This window comes from Archocentrus centrarchus, chromosome 22 (genome assembly GCF_007364275.1).
Source record: "Archocentrus centrarchus isolate MPI-CPG fArcCen1 chromosome 22, fArcCen1, whole genome shotgun sequence".
Lineage (NCBI taxonomy): Eukaryota > Metazoa > Chordata > Actinopteri > Cichliformes > Cichlidae > Archocentrus > Archocentrus centrarchus.
Genome location: NC_044367.1, coordinates 3,858,874 through 3,879,997, shown reverse-complemented (window position 1 = coordinate 3,879,997; position 21,124 = coordinate 3,858,874). Strand labels below are relative to the sequence as shown.

The 21,124-nt window shown below is 42.4% G+C and overlaps 1 protein-coding gene across 1 annotated transcript in view; it reads right to left on the bottom strand.

The window, feature by feature from the left end:
- Positions 1-5,272: 5,272 nt before the first annotated feature.
- LOC115801393 (transcription factor IIIB 90 kDa subunit-like) overlaps positions 5,273-21,124 on the bottom strand; it is a 123,913-nt gene continuing 108,061 nt past the window's right edge. Inside the window, 3 exon segments of the mRNA XM_030759184.1 lie at positions 5,273-6,707; positions 9,700-9,859; positions 18,818-18,869. Coding sequence (XP_030615044.1) covers positions 6,670-6,707; positions 9,700-9,859; positions 18,818-18,869 — 250 coding nt within the window. The 3' untranslated portion in view covers positions 5,273-6,669.

Here is a 21,124-nt window from a genome sequence, read left to right as displayed (position 1 = left end):
AGCCCCCTGCACTGGCCGGCGGCAGGGCCCCCGGGCCCACGGCACCCAAGGACCGCCCGACCCTCCACAGAGCCCCCCCCCCCCACCTTCCCTCTTAATTCCAGCTGGAATGTGGCGAGACAAAACTAAGTCAGGTGAGGTGAAGTGATATCCATTAAACTTAGTAAAGATCTGATTATAATGTTTAGCAGCCAAATCCAGCATATTCATGTGTGTCATTCAGGCTCATATTTGTCATAGTTGTAAAGTTTATGCACTCTTGTATTTCCATGCAGTGCAAGACTCTCTCCTGAGTTTTGGAATACAGCAGGTATGTATGTGCCACTGACGTTGTGACACTTTTGTTTTGTTCTTTGTATGGCCTCAAATCACTATTCAGAAGTGGAGCATTTACTCTGCATTTAGCTTGAAAGTGTGACTTCCTCCCTTACTCACATGCTCTGTGGAGCTTAACGTGGCTTCCATTTAAAAAATGTAGATCAGTGCTATTTTTTAGCAACATTTATTGGAGAACTGCTTCTGGGACGCTTCTAAAACATGCTGTGGTACATCAAGCATCGTCTTGAGTGGGCGTGATCAGCTCTGCCTGAATATGATGCGACCACAGCTGGTGTACTGCTGTGGTCATTTTATGCTTCTCTCCTCTGCTCTCGGTTTGACCACGTGCTCCATTCGCTGTATAAAGCCTTGCCCTCTTCCACACACACACACACACACACACACACACAGAGCCGCTGAGTACACAGCAAGAGACAGTAGTGAAGACAACTTGTTAAGGTGCTTGAGTTCCATACAAGTCTAAATTCATCCAAAATCTCTTCAAAGGAGTGGTTTGAAAACCCTGTCCAGGGTGTACCCTGTTCATCCCAGCTGCCGTGGGGTGATAGGCTGCCATAAGGCAAGAGGCAGGGTACACCCTGGACAGGTCACCAGCCTGTCACAGGGCTAACACAGTATCCACCCACCAGTACTGTTTTGTTGCAGTCTTATGTAGTTTATTTGACTTGAGTTTAAATATCAGAACTACTGGAGTCACAAAATAAAGGCTTTTCTTTAGTTTTCCCTGAGGTCATCTCATTTTTATGCATGCACCATCAGAATGACTTAAAAGAAACAATAGTTTTAAGAAAAAAAATATACCATAAATGGGGACACAACAAAGGAATGAATCCCTAATGCTGGCTGACACTCATAGCTTTGTAAGGCAAAGAAATATTTGCCTCAAAAGGAAACAGCATGATGCGCAGAGGCTCAGCATACATTATCTGATGCAAAGTGCCGCCTCTGCTTCAAATTTCCTCCCACTCTGATGAGTGACTCATCTTTCCAAAGAATATCTTCACACACAAACAGAGATAGGTTACCGAATGTCTCGGGGAACAACAGTGCTTTCAGAAAACTGTAAGAATGCACAGGCACTGAATGACCCAGCAACACCAGAGAACCTTCTTATCTCATGAAAAGCTGTGTCTTGATGGTGGATGGTGCCTGATCTAATGCAGCTGTCTGCTATAAAAATTCATGCTGAGTTCAATTCCGCGTGGAAATAATGAAACAGAGACTGAAAAAGTTAATGCCGACTATTTGTGTGAGGCGAAGATCCCAAGGGCTTTAAAGCAAACCCTCAGTCCAGAAGAACAGAAGTGGATAAAACAAAAATATAGACCAAAGGTGGCACAAAGGCCACGGCGCTGTGCATATAAAAGAATAACATTTATTCAACAAAATTGTATAATTTTGAAGGAAAATTGAACCGAACACGAAGTGAGACTGTCAGCATGATACATACTTTCATCTTTGGCACAAAAAAAAAAAGCTGGTTCGTGTTTATTAGTCAAGCCTCAAGTTGTTTGTCATGAGTCAAATCCATTCCAAACAACAGAAGCAAATGAGCACACGTTCAAAAATAATACTGTAGTTTTTTGTTTATTGATAAATTTCCTACCAAGTGGCATGCAAAGGCAGCCATGTTGCATATCTGCCTTAGCATCATGCAGAGCTCGCTGCAGCTCTTTGGTTGATTTTGGGCTCTCACTATCTTCCGGGGGTTCCCTCCCAGAAGACTAGAAGCTTTTCTCTTCCTTCCACAGCTTTTTTGACAGTGGAACAGCATTGGGCCACTCTCACTGTTTCTCAGTGGGCGTTGCTCCCGTGTTCATTCCTCTCCCTGAATGATTTTCTCTGACAGCACTATCAGCGCTGCCTTTTTGAGCTCATTTTCTGTGACAGCAGTAATTTTTTTTTGTCTCTTTGATTTGATTTATCTGGATGTTCTCTCTGCTTCATTTGTGAGCTTAAGATGCTCACAGGAGAAGCTACAAACTTGTTTTCACTCGTGAATTAATTTCCTACATACCAAAAAATAATTTAAAAAAAATGAACACCTCACAGAAGGCCTCAAACCCCCCCCTGCAGATTAAACTGGGATTAGTTAAGGGTTAACTAATCTGAACATGAAAACAGTTGCTAGCCTAGCAACATTAAGGCTTCAAACAACCCATAATGCAAAGTATATCTGAACTGTTTGCTTGATAATAAGACAGTCCTCGCTTATATTTAGGCTAATACTGTATACAATTCATACTTCAGAGCAGTACAGAGCTCTCGGTTTAGCTTCTTCTGTAGATTTAGTTCAGGTGCTGCTAAATCTAAATCCAGATCAAGCAACATGACATCTTTTGAGGTTAGGTCCTGCTGGATCTCTAAGACCCCTTTAGTCTGGGAGTTGAGGTCCAAGATGTCCACGTGAAGTCTCAAGCTTGCAGTTCTCGTAGTAAGCGTAATTACTGTGGTGATTAATTTTGTTGCTGCATTTTTGTTTTCACTGCGGCTGAAACCTAGACCTTCTTCGGTGCTCCTTGGGTCTTGGCTATGCAGAGTGAAGGATTTTGGGTGAGCATCCACTGCAGATGTGTATTTAGCACTTGTGCATCCACAGAATGCTGACTGGCTGAAAAGGAGCAGGAAAGGGAGCAGCAGCAGGGTTCACCGAGAAGAGGAAGAAGCAGAGGAGGGGAAAAAAAAAAAAAGAAGCAACAAGACAAAAAGAACACACACAAGAATAGCACACTTTACTGGTGCTTTCAGATATTTTGTGACACTGCCCCATGGTGACCAAAGCCACAATACACGTGTGGTCAGAAGTTTACATACACTCATCTTGGGCATGAATGTCATGGTAATTTGGGGTTTTAATGATTTCTTTGAACTGTTCTTTGCCCAGGGTGGGATACAGCTTTAATGACTGAAAAGGTTCTACAATGTCTTAACAAGGCCAAGGCCTATTAACTTCTCATTAGTGATTATGATTAACTACAACTGGTAGTTTCTCTTTGCCAGCATAAAAAGGACTTGTGTGCCAGCACTCATTGGATTGACCAACACATCCAGAACAACCCAGAAATCACCAAGATCAGCCATCAATCTGCCATGAACTGGAAACTGCTGGAACACCAGCATCATTGTCCACAGTGAAACAAGTTTTAAGAGGGTGCTGAACAAGAAGGAAAACCCTGCTCCAAAAACGACACCTTCAAGCTCAACTGAAATTTGCAGCTGCCCACATGGACGAGCCAAATTGGTGGAGTAAAGGTGGCACTTTCAAACCTAAGAACAATGTACCAACTGTCAAGCATGGTGGTGGTGGTAGCATCGTGCTCTGGAGCTGTTTTGTTGTCAGTGGTACTGCTACATTGCCCAAAGTGGATGGAAGAATAAAGGAAGAGAACTACCTCAAATCAGCAGGTCGATGATTGAAAATTGGACACAACTGGGTGTTCCAACAGGGCAATGACTACATTCATCAGAACTGGTTCAGGAATAATGGATAAAGCAGGCTAACATAAAGCTGCAGGAATGGGCTTCCCAAAGGCCCAACATCAACCCTTCTGAAAATGTGTGGACTACACTTAAAAGCCAGGAAACCAACCAATTTAGCAGCATGTTTAAACCCATTAGGTTACGCAAGCAATCATTCGTTGCATGCATGGGTTGGCTTTTTGATCTTGCTGCTGGTTGGGAAGGTGGTGTTTCGTAAGTCTTGCCCAAATAAAATAAAGCACACCTCAAAGCCCGCTGCATGCTGTCTCACAGTTTTACACAAACACGTCATCAAGCTAGAAACTGTACACTGTTCTCAGGTCTGAGCATGCCTTGAGTTTTTACTCCAGCCACCTACAGCTGCTGCTTTTTTTTGTACCTTCAGGTTTGTCGGCATACACATTTGGGTCAAGTTCAGATGACTGACCTATCTTAGCCATCTCTTGGGTTCCCTTGTGGTCTGTTTTGGGTCACTGTTTATCTGCACAGTGAAGCAACCTCTGTTTCTGAAGTGTGCAGAGCTATGAATTCAGAATGCTTTGGTCACATCAACAAATACTGGAAATCATGCAAGCACATGTATGATAGTGATTCAACCATGTCTGACAGATGATGTGGCATGGTATGGATCATTAGCTACTCCTTTCACTGCACGTTACTGCAAGTTCATTTTGGTTTCATCCCTCCAAAAGACCGTCTTCCATCATTGGACATGCTTTTTTAAAGATATTTTCTAGTTTTCTTTAAATGTTCTTGAGTGCTATCAGATGTTCACATCTTGAGGTAAATCCTGTTTCACATTCAAAACATCTCCTGACTACAGACCTCAATAGTGACCTGTTTCCTTCTTTCCTGCTTAAAGATTGTTATTTCATTGATAGGTCTTTATTTTTTCAGCCTGCTTCACTTGTATCTACTGCACATCGATATTTCCCATGAACATTATCAATTTCAACCTGGAGTATACAAGTACACAAATACCTTTATTTCCCCAGTTTGTCATAAAATAGTGAGAAAGTGATGACACACCACACTTTGTCGTGAAAGAGCTCATCACACATTTGTCCAGTTAGTTTTGTTCCTGTGAAAAAGGGGTTGTAATTTTAAGAAATTAGTGCAATATTTTGTTGAAACATTGATTTAAAGCTGAGAGACAAATCCATTGCAGTGTACAGAGGAAAATGTAAAAAATACTGACTACATAATGAAGGGAACAGCAAACTTGATGCGGAAAAAGCATTTACATGGTCACTCGACATTTCTTAAAAAGACAAATGTTTTTGTCCATTTAGTGTGTTTTTATTGTAGGAGTAAAGGTACACAACATTATGTAGATGGAACATGAAGATCTAGCAGCAGCAGCAGCAATCAGTCAAGGTGAACCAAGATGTCTCATTAGTGAAAAGGCCACACTTCAACATTTCAACACAAAAAAAATAGACCTACCGTACTCTGACTGAACTCCCTTATTTATTTGGAAAATATAATCTTGCAGAGACAGTATTTACACATTGACTTTGAATGCCTCTGTAGCCTGCAACAGGACATTGTAAGGGACATTTAATGTAAATCAGATGATCGATAATAGATAAGCAATTACGTCAAGAAATAATTAAGACAAGTTCAAACCAGGTCAACAGAACAATCAAAACAAATCCAAATATCAAATTCCATATATTTAATTCAGCCTGAAATTAAAATTACATCCTTACACACTCGTACATAACCTGTGATTGCTTAAATATATCAAAGGCAACGTGTATGTAATACTTTGGGTAAAGCAGGCAGCACGCGTCTGTCTGCTAAGCAGCTAAGGCATCAATAAATACCGATCTGAACTAGAAATGACTGAACTTGGCAAATACTGATGATTGATCTCACGCTACCTGCTTGTTTCTCAAGGATGCTATAGTTGAGAGGAAGTCGCACACAGTTAAGTGTTATGAGTTCAAAATGCACATTTAAGGAGAATAGGTCGTGATCTGCTTGTTTTTGCTGCACTCCACCATCTGAGGGACAAACTCTTGATCATTCATCCTCCGATGGGCTCCAAGCAGAGTACTGATTAACACTGGTTTATAATTTGCAGGTCAGGAGAAATACACTTTAAAATTGGGCTCAGTTAAACGGTAATATCTGTTTAATAGGTCTACATTTATGACCACTGTTTCTGCAGCATTTGAGGAAGTGCTCTCATTAGCCACAACATTAAAACCAACCCCTCAAAGGTCTGGTGTCCATAACCTTACAGGTCAGAGCTTTATGATGCATTCAAATGTAGTCAGATGTAGTCTAGCTGTCCAAAAGTTAAGCCCGGTTTTAACTCGAGCTGCTAGAAGTTGCTGTACACATGATTTTGTTCATTAACTCATTAACTGTTCTGCCAGTAGAACCAAGATGTGCAGTTTACAGTCAGGTAAATCAAAAATATTGCCAAGTGTCTACCAGCGTAGACTCTTCTGATTCGTTAACAGGTTGTTGCAGTTCAACTTTTAGCCTCAACCGTCCAAGCAAACCAGTTCTAACTGGAAGCACAACCCCTGATTGTGCAGTGTTATCACTGCAGTCTGCCAGTGTCCTGCACTGATAAACACATATGCACCACTCATTTCCATCTAAACATCTCTGGTAGCATCCAAGCAGTGTGTCCTCCCAGTTCAGTCCAGCTGGGACACCAAATGGAATGAGGAGCTTAATGATCATTTACTTGCACGCGTTTGTCCTGACGGGTATTCCTCATTCTGCTCCATATTGCAGCTTCCATCTGTAGCCGCAGCCACTTAGTGTCCCTGATAGTAAACATTTCATTCTTTTGGGAGATCAAAACTGTCCGCGCTCGCGGGGCTGCCGCTAGAATCCATCGTCGTAATCTCCATCACAGCCATAATCTGGAGGGTGGCAGACACAGAGAGGAATTAGATACCAAACGCACAATGATGAGCTGATGTTGAAATCTGATGCACTCTGAAAACCACGTGAAATGTATCAGTGGAGATGAGTTGGTAAGATTTGAATAAAGATGTATAAAAGAACTTCAGACCGTTTTATTTAGACACATCTGCATAACAACCTTTCACTTTCTTTCTTGTCCTAAAGGTCTGGAGCCAAACGGCTTTAACAAACTTTGCTCAGATCTTGGGAAACTGCAGTCAGCTGGTGGCATCTCAAGTCAGTATGAAATAATTAAACTTCTACAGCAGCCTCTGAGCAGCATGCATGCATAAAGCCTGGTGCTACAAATGTGCCAAAACTTTTCAGACCACAAAGTTTTTATTTTCTCTACTATTTCTTTTATGAAGTTTACCAACTTTCACTTTTTGTTGATGTGGACAGAAAAGTCAAGTTGTATCTTAATATTAATATTAAAACTCATCCATCTGGACATCCATCTTTTATATACAGTCTATGCTTGCAACTGTAGTTTAACAGTAAGAACTAAAAGTAGAGGACGTAAATAAAAGAGACCCCCAAAATTTTGGTTTTAAAAGATGTTCTTGTGTGTACCTGAGTGGTACTACATGTACTTCATTTTTCACAGATTTGAAGCAGGTTAACACAATGAAGATTCTCTTTGTGCTGCAGCTTCAGGAAGAGCAATGACAGGTCACGCTTCACTCTGCTGGAGAGGAACACTGAAACTGTTCATTACCCAGCAGACTCTGGTGTCATCTCCAGCGTCTGCAGGCGTCCATCTGGCTCAACTGTCCCCAAGTGTCTGCCAGCTTCAGAGGCTGGTAGAGGCTGACCCTGACCTTCTGGCCAAGTATAAACAAAGAGCCCCCCCTACGGGAATCAATTAAACCGCTCAGGACTTTTTTATTGCAGCAGTCAGACCTTAAAGTTTAAGAGGCAGAGACATAAAGTGAAGAAATTTAATCTTACCGAGGGCTCATTAAAACGTGCCAGGAGTCCGAGCAGAAAGAGAGCCAAGACCCAAAGAGGCAGATTCATTAAAAAAACGATTCCAAATGTTTCACAGTCCAGACACACTTTGGCTCTCGGAGAAGTGACAAAGCAGTCTGCCACTCTGAGTGTCAACTAAAGTCAAATATTAAGATGAAGCGATGGGAAACTGCAGTGCTGGATTCTCCCTTTCATCGAGGATCATTTTCCTCCAAGTTAAAGACGCTGCCTGTCTCCTGAGTTCAAATTGCTTTCTGTCAGTTCACTGTGATTTCTCAGGAACAATTAGTCCACCAAAAAAGCTGATAATTAATCATGTTTTTAATGTAGCAGTTATTGTTAGCATAGATGCAGCAGCTCTACTCTGAGACCCTGTTGTGTGCCTGAGCTCCTCAGCCTATTGTTAAGGCTGAATCCAGATACCCCACGGAGGAGGCGTTGTATCAGGGATCTCTTTCTGTCACTACCCACAGCATGTAGCCACAGAGGGTAGGAATATAGATTGATTGGCAAATCAACGGTTTTATGGCTTTGCCCCAGATACTTACTCTGGATGGCATTACTTTGGCCTCCAGTAACACTGTGAGAAATCTTGGAGTCATTTTTGACCAGGATATGTCCTTCAATGCACATATTAAACAAATATGTAGGACCGCTTTTTTGCATTTGTGCAATATTTTAAAAATTAGAAACATCCTTTCTCAGAGTGATGCTGAAAAGCTAATTCATGCATTTATTACTTCTAGGCTGGACTATTGTAATTCATTATTATCAGGCTGTCCTAAAAGCTCCCTGAAAAGTCTTCAGCTGATCCAAAATGCTGCAGCTAGAGTACTGACAGGGACTAGAAAGAGAGAGCAGTGGAACCAGCTCCCAGCTTGGATTCGGGAGACAGACACCCACTCTATTTTTAAGATTAGGCTTAAAACTTTCCTTTATGATAAAGTTTATAGTTAGGGCTGGATCAGGTGACCCTGAACCACCCTTTAGTTATGCTGCTGTAGCCCTAGGCTGCTGGGGAGGAGGGGTGTGTGTGTGTATGTGTGTGTGTGTGTGTGTGTGTGTGTGTGTGTGTGTGTGTGTGTGTGTGTGTGTGTGTGTGTGTGTCCCATAATGCACTGTTTCTTTTTATACACCTCTTTTTACTCTGTTTATACTTCACTCTGCATTTAATCATTAATTGTTATTAATCTCTGGCTCTCTTCCACAGCATGTCTTTCTCTCCCCTCAGCCCAACCACTCTCAGCAGATGACCCCCCCTCCCTGAGCCTGGTTCTGATGGAGGTTTCTTCCTGTTAAAAGGGAGTTTTTCCTTCCTACTGTCGCCAAGTGCTGCTCATAGGGGGTCATTTTGACTGTTGGGTTTTCTCTGTAATTATTGTAGGGTCTTCACCCACAATACAAAGCGCTTTGAGGCGACTGTTGTGATTTGGCGCTATATAAATAAAATAAATTGAACTGAACTGAATTTTTGTGCTCACAATGAGCTTAAAAACAACAGATCAGTATAGCATCAGTCTGCCAACCTCCCGCTCTCTTCTTCTATTTTTTGTGAATAAAACCCAGAGATACTTGAACTCCTCAACTTACTCCATGATAATATAATTAGAGAAAAATAATGTGATACAGTCTGGCTCTGCTTTTATCAACAAGCCTAATGAAAATTTTAAGGAGACTTGGTGTCATACTAATCTCCAAAAGATGAAAATGTTTAATCAGAAAGGAACATAAAATTTAGTTGGATGTGATGTCTTTTTTTCCCCTTCTGTTGTTTTCAGGTATTAAATTAGGTCTGCACTAAGCTGTCGCCTCAGTCAGCAGAAAGTTTCTCAGGTTTCTGTTTTAATATTTTGCCTGATTGTTTATGTAGCCACTTAGAAAAATTAAAAAACCCTTTTCAGCAGTACGGGTGTGATGGGTAGAAATATGACTGGCCAAACACTGATAGGTTAAACAAAACTGCGTGTTAAAACTCACCGTTGCCGCCCAACATCTCCAAGGCGCTGACACAAGTCTCATCCTCCTCATCCTCTTCCTCATCCGCGGGGACGTCGTCATACACGACCGGCCCACTCTCCACCACCACGCCGCCAGCCGGGGCTTCGACGGGCACCGGCAGGGGGTTGGAGCAGGCGATCTGTGCAAACAGGAAATATTGTTGCTTGTGAGCAGACATGCATCGTGGAGTATTTTTAATATTTTCCTCGGCAGGACACAAGTTTGCCGTCGGGAAATCTAAGCCAGATCTGATCTCGTATGCCCCACTTCCTTTAAAATGAAAAAATAACAAACAGTGTAGCGTCAGTGATGGTGTGAGCTGTAGGGCAGGTGAGAGGTTTCATTTGTTGCAGCTCTCCACATATGACTAAATACAGCATCAGAGCGTGACCACAACCTTATCTTACAACGTATTATTACCTCATTTTAGATTCTGCCTTTTTAAATCTGCATAGTCCACATTGTACTTGGTATCATATGAAAGGGTGAGAATTAATCGGAGCCTCGGGGTAAAAACACCCTTCAAAGTTCATAAAAAAAGAAAAAGCCTGTGAAATTAAAAGTGAAGGGCTAAGGGTGAGCACAAGGGACAAAAATGTAATTAGAGTGCCCCTTTTTTTTTTTTTTTTTTTTTTTGCATTTTACCCTCTTCACATTGTCTGGGTTGAGCTGTCAAATGTTTCATGGTTAGATGTGACAAATTCCCCCTCCAGGGCGACTGCAGGTGGTTCTATAGCAGCAGAGTCTTTCCAGTTGCATGCTGAGAGGCAAAAACAGAGTTGTTTTTGATCAGAAATCAACCCACCTGAAACTGCAGGAAATGTAGGCAGTATGACGGCAGCAGCAGGAGAAAGCAAACAAATGGTTTGGGGTGGGGTGGGGGGGCTGGAACAGTGGAAGGAAAGGACTCTGAGGTGACCATTTTCCAACAATGGAGCCAATGATGAAACAAATGTCAGCAGCAGAAATTCAAAGCTTCCTTCTGTCATGAATGTTATATTTTAGATTTCAGTAACACCCATCAAGCACCCAGAAGTAATCGCTACACGCCCCACTACAAACACCACTCAAGGATAACTTGAGTAACACAGGAAAAAAGCCCCTGAGTTAGTTTCCAACCTCCCCCACAGACCCTACTGCCAAGCATCCGTGGAATGCTCTCGAACAAAGCCGGCACCCCTAAACGCAAAGGGACCCTTTCTGCTGCCATCATCATACTGCCAGACATTACTACACTGGAACGCAGACGTGCCCAGAGTTCTGACTGCCTACATGAGGGGTACCTGCATCATGTTACAGGAATGGATGTGAGAGAACGTACAAATTAGTGGAAAAACTAAAATATTATGGTTGATCAGTGTATTTATGGAAAACAGCCGTTATCAATTTTCCCCTTTTAGTGCACGAGGTGAGAATCTTTAAACGAATGGTTTGGTTTTAGGTTTCTAGTAAAGCTGCAGCTGGCTACGGAGAAGTTTGTGGTGGCGCTTTGAGCTTCTCCACACTGCACCTGCAAACAGAAGAAACACAAGCAAAGAAGAAAACAGCAAACCGAAAGCAGAAGTGCAGCATTTAGGAAAATAAGGAAAGCTGCGAGCAGGAAACACGACCAGATATTAAAACGTGCCGACAACGATCCAAGCAGGGGAGCTTCTGTTGTAGGGCTGCATCTTCTCTGCTGTATTAACAGCTAGGAGAATGTTTTGTCCATCCAGGCCTAATAAGTCACCTACCACTGGGAGTCAAGTTAGTGACCTGCTCCGCATGTTTGGCGTACAGCTTGATGTCGCCGATGTCAGTGTGTCAACATGACTCCATAGTAGCCGAACCAAATTAAACTCAGGTGCACTTAGTACACCTGGTGACGATACATTCAGCCCTGTATGACAAAGAAAATTTCCCCTTGGAAAACATTGGAGTACATCCAGTCTCACTCTGAAGAACCACTCCTCAACTTCAATCTCAGTTTTATGTATTTAGCTTAATGATGAAACTCACGCATATCAAACAGACTTTTGCACCAGGGAGGCCGGATGTGCACGGGGTTATTTTTCCTTCTTTCCAGCCTGCCATAAGCTGCAGAATAATACAACATCTAAACTGAGGCACATCTTGCCCGCTCCAAATGCTGCAGATCTCTTTAGCTTTAGAATAAAAATATTTTCTTTAGAGGGAACACGTCATGCAGTTTTACAACCGCAGCTACAAGGGAACCTGCACATTATTGCTTTCCTTTGAGCCAGGGCTAATTATAAAGCTGGAGCAGAAGCAGGTGGAGGGTCCACAGTGTGACGGAGAGATATTTCTTTTCTCCTCAGCAAAAGCCTGTTGGAGCTCCTGCTGGGGCCTTTCGTTCCTGCCATCTCCTCCTTCAATTGACCTTTCATTTCCTCCTCCATCCTTCCTTACTTTCCTCCCACCTTTCTTTTATTTTCTCCTTTAAAAAAAAAAAAAAAATCTGCCCACATCCTTTCACACTGCATCCTTCTCTCTTTTTGTTCCTTTTCTTGTTTGGCTTAGATTTAAAATTTCCATCCTAAGATTTGGATAAATACCCAAAGATTGTACAAGAAAACCAAAAAAAAAAAAATCAAAACCAGTACATATCCAGTTCAAACACACAGTGCTATCCTTTCCTCTCTCTTTTGTTTGTTCTTTTTCTCGCAGTGGAAACCAGCTGGCTTTAACCTCCCCAGCTCGTCACAGGAGCTGGACGCCTCATTAGCTGCCGCAGAACACCGGTCATAACGTGGGGAAATAAAAAAATAATTAAAACGAAAACATAACAGCATAAACACGGTGCTCCAGACTAATTAGGAGGTGAGAGCTGTTAAATGGGTCAGGATAAGAGGAGAGGAAGCTGTGGCGAGGGACAGACGAGAAGTTTCTTTGTGCTGGTGTGAACTATTAGGCATTACTGCTCGTAATTACACACAGATAATGTTGCACTACAAATATCATGCTGCATGTTCAAAGCAGGCTCTACAGCAGTGGAATATTTACAGTTCTGGCTGACTTTAAGTTTCGGCCCTCTAACAAGGCAACTGCTTGTTAGGAGTGAGAACGCAACCGGGGAATACGAGCCCTCAGAAGCTTTTATTGGTGTGAAGATGCAGACATCGGTTAGCCTGCAGTTACTCGTGCACAGGATAACTTTTTTTTTTTTTTTTTTAAAGTTATGCAATGCAATGATTTGGAAACCCTATAATTTAATTTATATTATTTAGCCATAGATATGTGTTTTGAATTTGATGCCACTTCAGAAAAAAAGCATCCCAGAGAGGCTGAAGCGAAGACAGGGAGGGGTTAACCACACCTTGATAGACTGCATGACCAAATTCTTCAGATTATTATTTTACAACGTAATGAATTTGGGGATTTCATGATATCGTTAAAAGATTCAAAGAATCCAGAGAAATCTCTGTATGCAAGAGACAACGTTCTTTGGTTCCCTCAAACAACATTATATTAAAAACATGATGCTGTAGTGGAAATCACTTCATGGGTGGGGGGGTAAACGGGGCTGTCACTGCATCTGTGGAGTGGACTGAGGCGAAGCGGATAACTGTCCCGTGATCTGACCAATAAAAATGTGAAATTCTTACAGACTCTGTAGTAAAGAGTCCAGGTGTTACACTCTCTGCCTGCAGTCCACACCTGTCACTCACATTTGGAACATTTAACATAAAAATGTAACAAAAATCTGAAGCCCTGAAATCCTTCATCTCGCACAAAATGCTGGGAAAGTTTTTCCATTTATAGAACTCATCAGATGTGTGTAAATTTCTGCAATCGCAGTCACTGCAGAGTTTGCAGTTGTTTGTAGTACTGACTGGAAGCAGTTACACAATTCAAATTTCATTTACATGTGTGCGTTATCAGCATCCATGTGTGAATTCATGTGAATGAAGAACTTAAGTCAGATTACACACAGGCCTTTTGTGGCTTCATCTTTGTGCATCAGTTTTAGGACAGTAAAGGTCTTCTCCTGGGGTGAATGAGGAGGTCACCGTGTTTCTGCAGGACGAGCTAAAAATGGTGCACATCATGTGGTTTATCGCTGTCCAGAAAGCTTCTCTGAGGACGCTACTTCAAACAGATTCGGCCATCACTTGCCAAGACTATTGCTTGCATAAGCAGGCCATAGCTGCAACCCCAGTGAGGCTGCCTGCAGTTCAAAGCCCTTCCTCCTGTGACCTCATCACCCCTTTCAGATTTCTAAGCCTCTTTGAAAATCCCCACATCTCTTAACTGAGCTGTCTGCTGCCTCCTCCAGCCTGATGCTCAGCCTAAATGGAGTAGACGTAGAGGGGAAAGGGCAGCGGAGAACAGCTGGGCCAGTTTCAAGTTCTGCGTAGTAAACATCATTTCCTGCCTCGGCCGGTTCAAAAAAAAAAAAATGTACAGACTAAATGCTGGGTCACTGGAGAGGGTGATGGAAATCAGTTACTGTAAAGCAACGAACAGAAACAGAAAAGGTTGGCAACCAACACCCAAAGCACATATCTCTCTGCAATCTGGCCCCGTCGCTGGAATGAAATGGCAACATTACATAACATGAGCTGCGAGCTACGAGCAGCCGCAGCCAATGGCGACGGCCGTTTGCTTCCAGTTCCCAAGGGAAGGTAAGGGGGGGTTGCTAAGTAACAAGCCTTGTTGACCCAGCCCCTTGTGGCAATGTTTTCTTCCTAGTTGACAGAGCCTGAGCTCCCTGAGCTACTCTATTCAGAGCTGCCAGCAGCACATGATGGAGAGGGAGACAAAGGCCGGGAGAGGAGGAGGAGGAGGAGGAGGAGGAGGAGAGAGATGAAGGGATTGGAAGGAATGTGGAGGAAAGAGAGGAAATATGAAAAGAGTGACGGGAAAAGAGGACAGCAGCGGAGTGAAGCAATAACGGGAAGAAATGAGGAAACAGAAAGCAGGCAGAGATTTGCGGGACTCGAGGGAATGATGCATAAAGTGAAATGAAGAAAGAAAAGAGTGGGAGATTTTAAAAAGCCAACAATTTGCTGGTTTAGCATGTTTTTTTCACCAAGTTTTAGCCGCAGCTCACAGTTTCAGAGACATCCTTAATTTCCTCAACTTAGAAACACAACTCTCTTTTTTGAACATCATTAATACCACAAGAGCCCAACGGTTTCATTCAAAAATGTGCACACTTTAGTTTAAAGTTGTTTTTTATTAATTTTTTTCTACCCCTACAAGCTAATCTGTAGGGACACCTGCTTGCTGTCACTGAAAAGTTTTGATTTGGGCTTCAGAGCTGCATCTCACCAGGCAACATCTTTTTTTTTTGCCATTGTGTCTCCAATGGCAACATCGCGGCTCCTATAACCCGGGATATTTCTCAACAATTAACAATCATCGACCGTTCTGCTCTGCACACAGGCCACAGCAAGAAGTGAGGAGATGGAGCTGCCTGGAGGAGAGAAGCCCTGCTCTAAAACCAGATATTTGCTGGCAGCGGAGCTCATATTTTATACTTATGATTCCACTGACAGGATTTCTCATCCGCTTAATCCTGTAAATAGTCCGACTGCCAGTCAGCTGATCTCATCTATAAGAAAATAACACTTTTACTTCCCAAACCCCGCACACCGAGACGAACTCCTGCTGCTTCTCTACAGAGTGGTTAAAAAAAAAAAAAAAAAAAGAGGAACATGGAAAAAGTAATGAAAAAAGAGAGAAATGAATTAAATAAGAAATGAGAATGAGAAGGGATTAAAACACTGTTAGGGATGTGTAAAATGAGATACGGAGAAAAGTAAGGCTGATGGAGTCAAGAAAGCTAAATTTAAGACTTTGAAACTTGTAACGCCACCCTCGACTTAAACGAAGTCCAATTTAAATCAAATTAAGAATCAAAGCAGCAGGGACTGCCCCATTTCTGAATGGAAAGCTGTGAAGCTATAAATGGTCAGAATGAGGACATCTGGAAACTAACTGCTCAAAGCCGAGAAGTTTAACTGGGTTTAGCAGAGCTGACAGGACACATTAGTAAACGTATACACACTCTCTGATCGGCAACTGGCCAACAGAAGCCTATCACTGCAGGGTGATAATACAAAATACCCCTGAAGCTGCTGTTTAAGACATTTTAATGTTCATGTTTAATGAGGGTATCTGGGTGTCTGTGTGTGTCTGTGTGTGTGTGGGTGGGGGGTGGGGGCAGTCAGTGGCCTGAAGAAACAAACAGAGTAAAGGAGGAGTAATAAAGAAAGGGCAAACAAAGACACAGAGAGGTTCACCCCTCACACGGCCTGAGTCATTTCCTGCTGCCTGCTCTGGAATCAGCAATCAGCTTTTATTGGCCAAGCAGGAGAGCCTGACACAGACTCAGAATCTGTTACAGTCACAAGTTCCTGGCAGTTTGGTTATTGCCAATCAAACCCATAAAAAGACCAAAACCAACAAAAATGCATCCAACCAACAACTACTACGTGGGTATCCAAAGCCTGATTGATGTTATTCCTCTGAGTCGTTGAGCTCCATTCAGGGTTTCTGCAGTGTTACACTGTATTCAGTATCACAAAGAATGCACGTGAATACATTTTCCATGATGATACCAGCTAAACAATAACAAGCTATTAGGAACGGCAACTTTTAAGTATGCTGTTGTCAGCACTTTCATAGCTGTCTCTAACAATAGTTCTAATTAATATAATTCATAATTTAATGTGACCCAAAAAACTAATAGGGGGCATTGACTTATCAGAAAACTATTTAGTTGGTGATTTATGACTGTGGCTAGAGATCATAATAATACACAGCAACTCCACAAGAAATAACTAATCATGCAAGTCCACTTCTTGACTTGTAGGTCACAGGACATGCAGAGCTGATACAGTAAACCAGTGTAGGAGTACCAAACGCTGCAGTTCTCTGAATGACTCCAAAAGGGAGTCAATCCTCACAGACTCCAGTGTTAAAACGCTGAACATCAGCTATGAAATCAACATTTAAAAAAAAAAACAAAAAAAACAAAACACTTTTGGTCTCTGTAGTTGATTTTCAATTTCTAAACAACTGCATGCAGGTATTTTATAACTGACCTGTTCAGAGTTCAGGGTTTGATGGGTGTGACAGCTTTGACTGTTGGGTGGATGTAGACAGACAACTGCAGCTAATCCAAGAAGCCTGTCAGTCTTTTGCTGAGTGTACTAGTATTTTATTAGTTTGTTACTTAGCACTTCTTAACCAGTATCTGTGTGTGTGTGACATAAGGAAGTACACCATCTTTCAGTTCAGAGATTTTATGTATCAGGATGTAATAAAAAATAATCTGCTCCTGCACCTGGTGCTAAAACTGGGTACATACAACCTCACCTCATGAGCAATAGAAAATGACATATTATACCGTGTCATTATTTATTTAACAAAAACTAAAATCAACTGTGAGTACCTCTATAAAAGCACAGGTTTTGACAGTTTGCTGGCCTGAAGCATTCAGGTGTGTGTCACCACACAATGATCTTCAAGAAGCAACTGTTGCTGACCATCTGGGAAAAGGTAAGAAGGCCATTTCCAAACAATCATTCAGGACAGTTGCCAGTCTTCCCAGGTGTGGATGTCCCAGCAAACTCACCCCAAGGTCAGACTGAGCAATACTACAGGCCTCCGTTAGCACGGAAGATGTTAAAGTTCATGACAGCACAATTAGAAACTGAACAAGTATGGCTGTTTGGGAGGGCTACAAAGAGAAAACCTTGTTTTTCTAAAAAAAAAAAAAAAGAAAGAAAGAAAAGGAACATGGCAGCACAGCTTAGCTTTGTTAAACTGCATGTGAACAAGCCACAAGACCTGGGCACTTTGCAAGCACTGAGTGGACAATAAACTCTGCATACCAAAGTATTCTAGAGCCAAATGAGAGGCCGGTGCTAAAGCTGAAAATGGCTCTTGCAACATGACCGTAAACCCGAGCACAGCAGCAGATCTACAACATGACGGGAAAAGAACCAAAGTGCTGCAACGGCCCAGTCAAAGTCCAGACCCCAACCTGACTGAAATGCTGTGGAGGGACCTTCAGAAAGATTTATAGAAAAACATGCCTGCAAATCTCAAAAAAACTGAAGCAACGCTGTCAAGAAAAGCAGGAAAACATTCTTCCGCAGTGAGACTGATAAAGTCATACAGAAAATCAAAGTTACTGTTCTATAAGCTACTGAATCATGGGCTGTACTTTTTTTTTTGTTTTGTTTTTCCACACAAAGCCTCAAGCAGTTTGGAGCAACAAGCTTCAAACTGCAACTATATCCTCAGTTTGAAGCAACAAGCTTTGGTCAGAGCAGGAAAAATAAATAGCCTTCTAGCCTTTTTCACCCTCACAAGCTGTGGTGTTCACCTTGAATTCACAAATAACGGCCAGAGCGTCTGCTTTACTGAGATTGGTAACACATTTATATACAATCATTCATCATAATATGTAATGGCAAATTCAATTGAGAAACCATTTATGACAACCCATGTGAAAAAAATGTGATAAATCCAGGCACTTTCTCATGCTGATGCAGAAATTCAATTTCCCGTAAAGCTTTCCTGCTCACTGATTTGTAACATTACCCACAGTGCAGTACAACTCGGAGATTTTCACCTGACAGCACTGGTTGCATCCCTCCAAAAAAAAAAATTGTGTGCAATTGTTTGATGTTTTAGTGGAAAGCCTTTTTTGTTGTCTAACCTGCTTCCCTGTTTGTTCGTACAGACGACGCAGGAAAAGCAGATCCAGAGCTTTATGAAGTAAAGCAAGCGGCAGCAGTGATGACAGCACTGGACCGTCAATCTGTTTGCTTCATCCACTTTCACTGTAAGGAATATCGAGGCCACTCTGAGCCTTCAAAGTGCTCCGTGTCTGTAAATGTCTGCTTTTTCCTTCTTTGCTCTTACTCACAGAGCACAGATCATTCTCTGCGTGAGCTGCTTTGGCAACAAAACAAAGTGTGTGTATAATAAAGTGAACCAAAGGAGGAGCTGAGCGAGTGTGGCATCTGTCTGAGTGACTGACTGAGGTCTTGCGCATTTCAAGAGCAGCGGGGCAAGTGAGGGTTTTAGTGAAGAAGAGGAGGCAGAGGAGATGTGGTGAAGATGAACAGAAGCTTACCTGCTCCACGGCCACCTTTTTGCTGGGCTGTCCACTGATGAACGGCTGCAGCCTGCAACACAGACAGCAACACATCATCGCACTTAGCACTCTACACTTTCTTTAGTTTGCTGGTTTTATTGCTGTTTAACATAAGAAACAGTCCTACTTTGTTACAGTCACACGCAACTTTTAACTCAGTTGTTTAAATATTAGCATTTATTTCTGTTTGACTACATTTTTATTGTTTCTACTGAGCTGCATGTTGAACTCAGTCCAGTCAGTTGTAGGAGGGATTTGAATTAATGAGTTTACAAAGCAAACTAATTTTAGAAAGTCTTCATAAGCTAACATCAGGTCATTCTCACACTCCAGCTAAAGTAAATCCACTATTCAGTCTCCACTGAAGAGCTTTGTTATGTTCATACTTCATTACTGGTATAATTTCTGTTTGAATACTAAGTAGTAAAAGTGTTAAATGTCCTAAACAAACACACACACAGAGAAACACACACACAAACCCATGCCCCCCCCACTAGCCACGCCCCTGCACCTGTAAAGTGCAGTAACTTCATTTGCAGTAACTAAATTGTCACACCATATATGGCAGCTTTCACAACAAGCCAAACCAACCCGTGCATTTGACTTTCTTTCCCATAGGCTGTGGGTGCAGCTAGCAATAGTCATCAGTACTGGACAAACAATAAAACACCCCACCCACCACCCACCCCCACAGTGACGCAACCATAATGACTGGGAGGGTTACAGATAAATGAACTCTCCTCTGTTTTAACAGAGTTACTCAGCAAACACTGAAATGACTAAAAATACTCAAAATTAACCTTGACTCCTAACAGTGGCTGGTCTTTACGACCTTGAAGTCACGTGGCTGTAGAAAATGAGTTCCATTACTCAAACTGAAGCACAATCTGAAATGCCAGTGAGTCTACAAGAGGATTAAATGTGCAGATTTTATGAACCCCTAAAAGCCTGAAAGTAAGCTATTCATTATTTTTCCAGACATTAGAAGATAATAAAATCTTCCATTCTGAGGTCTATTCAGATTACATTTCACTGTTCGCCTCGGCAGCGAACACGCTGCCTGCCTGTTACTGCTCAGCATCGTTTCTCCTCTCCACCACATTCTTGTCCTTACTCTTTGTCACTGATAAGCAAACACACTCACATACGCTGATGCTGGCAAGGTGCTACCTATGCAAACCACTTTAAGTCTAGTGCATGCTAACTGTGATGGGACAGGTGAAAATAATGTGTGTCCATATTATTTTGACCTCCTGGTGGTGACAGACGGATAGTCAGCTGCATAAGTCATTAACTTGGTAACTATGGAGACCTGTTCAAAAACGAGTGCATAGTTGTTGACATGTTTCGGTTTGGACCAGCGTGTTGGAGCGAGCGACTCTGCCTTATGTGAAGGTAAACTGCTAGCATGGCTTAAAATAGAGGACCTCCTTTGTGCTCCGCTAATCAGGATTTTTACAGTTCCTTATTTTAAGAAACTGAGATATCACAGCAGCCTTCAGGGGAAGAAATAATGGAAGATATAATCATTGTTTAAAATTGTAACAACAATAGTTACTGGTGATGCCCGTTATTGCTCATTTTTGCTATTTGGATAGACGGGATGGTCGAGTGTTGTGGGTTTCTGAGGCCTCTTGGCGACCGCTCTTACAGAAAATGTATATTTTCTTTGTCCGTTACACGCTATGGCAGGATTTCACTCTTGACACAACACAGGTAGATGATTTCATTAGATTTATGCAGCTGGTCTTTGAATCTCTGCTGGCTTCAGGCGACCGGTTCATATTTCTAGGCAACTGCCAGGATTGAGAGAGAAAGGAAAAAAAAATGGTGTGAATGAGAAATGAGCCCAAACTGTGAGTGACAGACAGAGCGACTGACTGTCTGCGCGAGTGCAATCTCTTCCTAGACAGTCGCAGAGATAATCAGGAATGAACGCACCACTGGCAGTAAATCCTAAGCAGGCGTCCCACCACCCCACTGGCTGGAATTAGCATTGTTCCCGGAGGCTCCCCGCCCCCTTTCTTGCCCACCCGGCCCGGCGCTGAGCTCTCCCTGGGGGCTTACAGTAAGTGCTCAAATCTCACTGATAAGACACAGAGCGCGAGTGAGCTTTTAATTAATCTGCTTTAACCAGGGGAAAGGGGAGGAGGGGTAAAAACGAATGTGGCATCTTCACCCCCAACACTACCCCCTCCTTTTTTCAAAGCTCATTATAAAATCCCAGCCAGGCCAGCGAATCGCTCCCCACTGAGAGAACTATTCAGGGCCCTGTATATGTGCCAG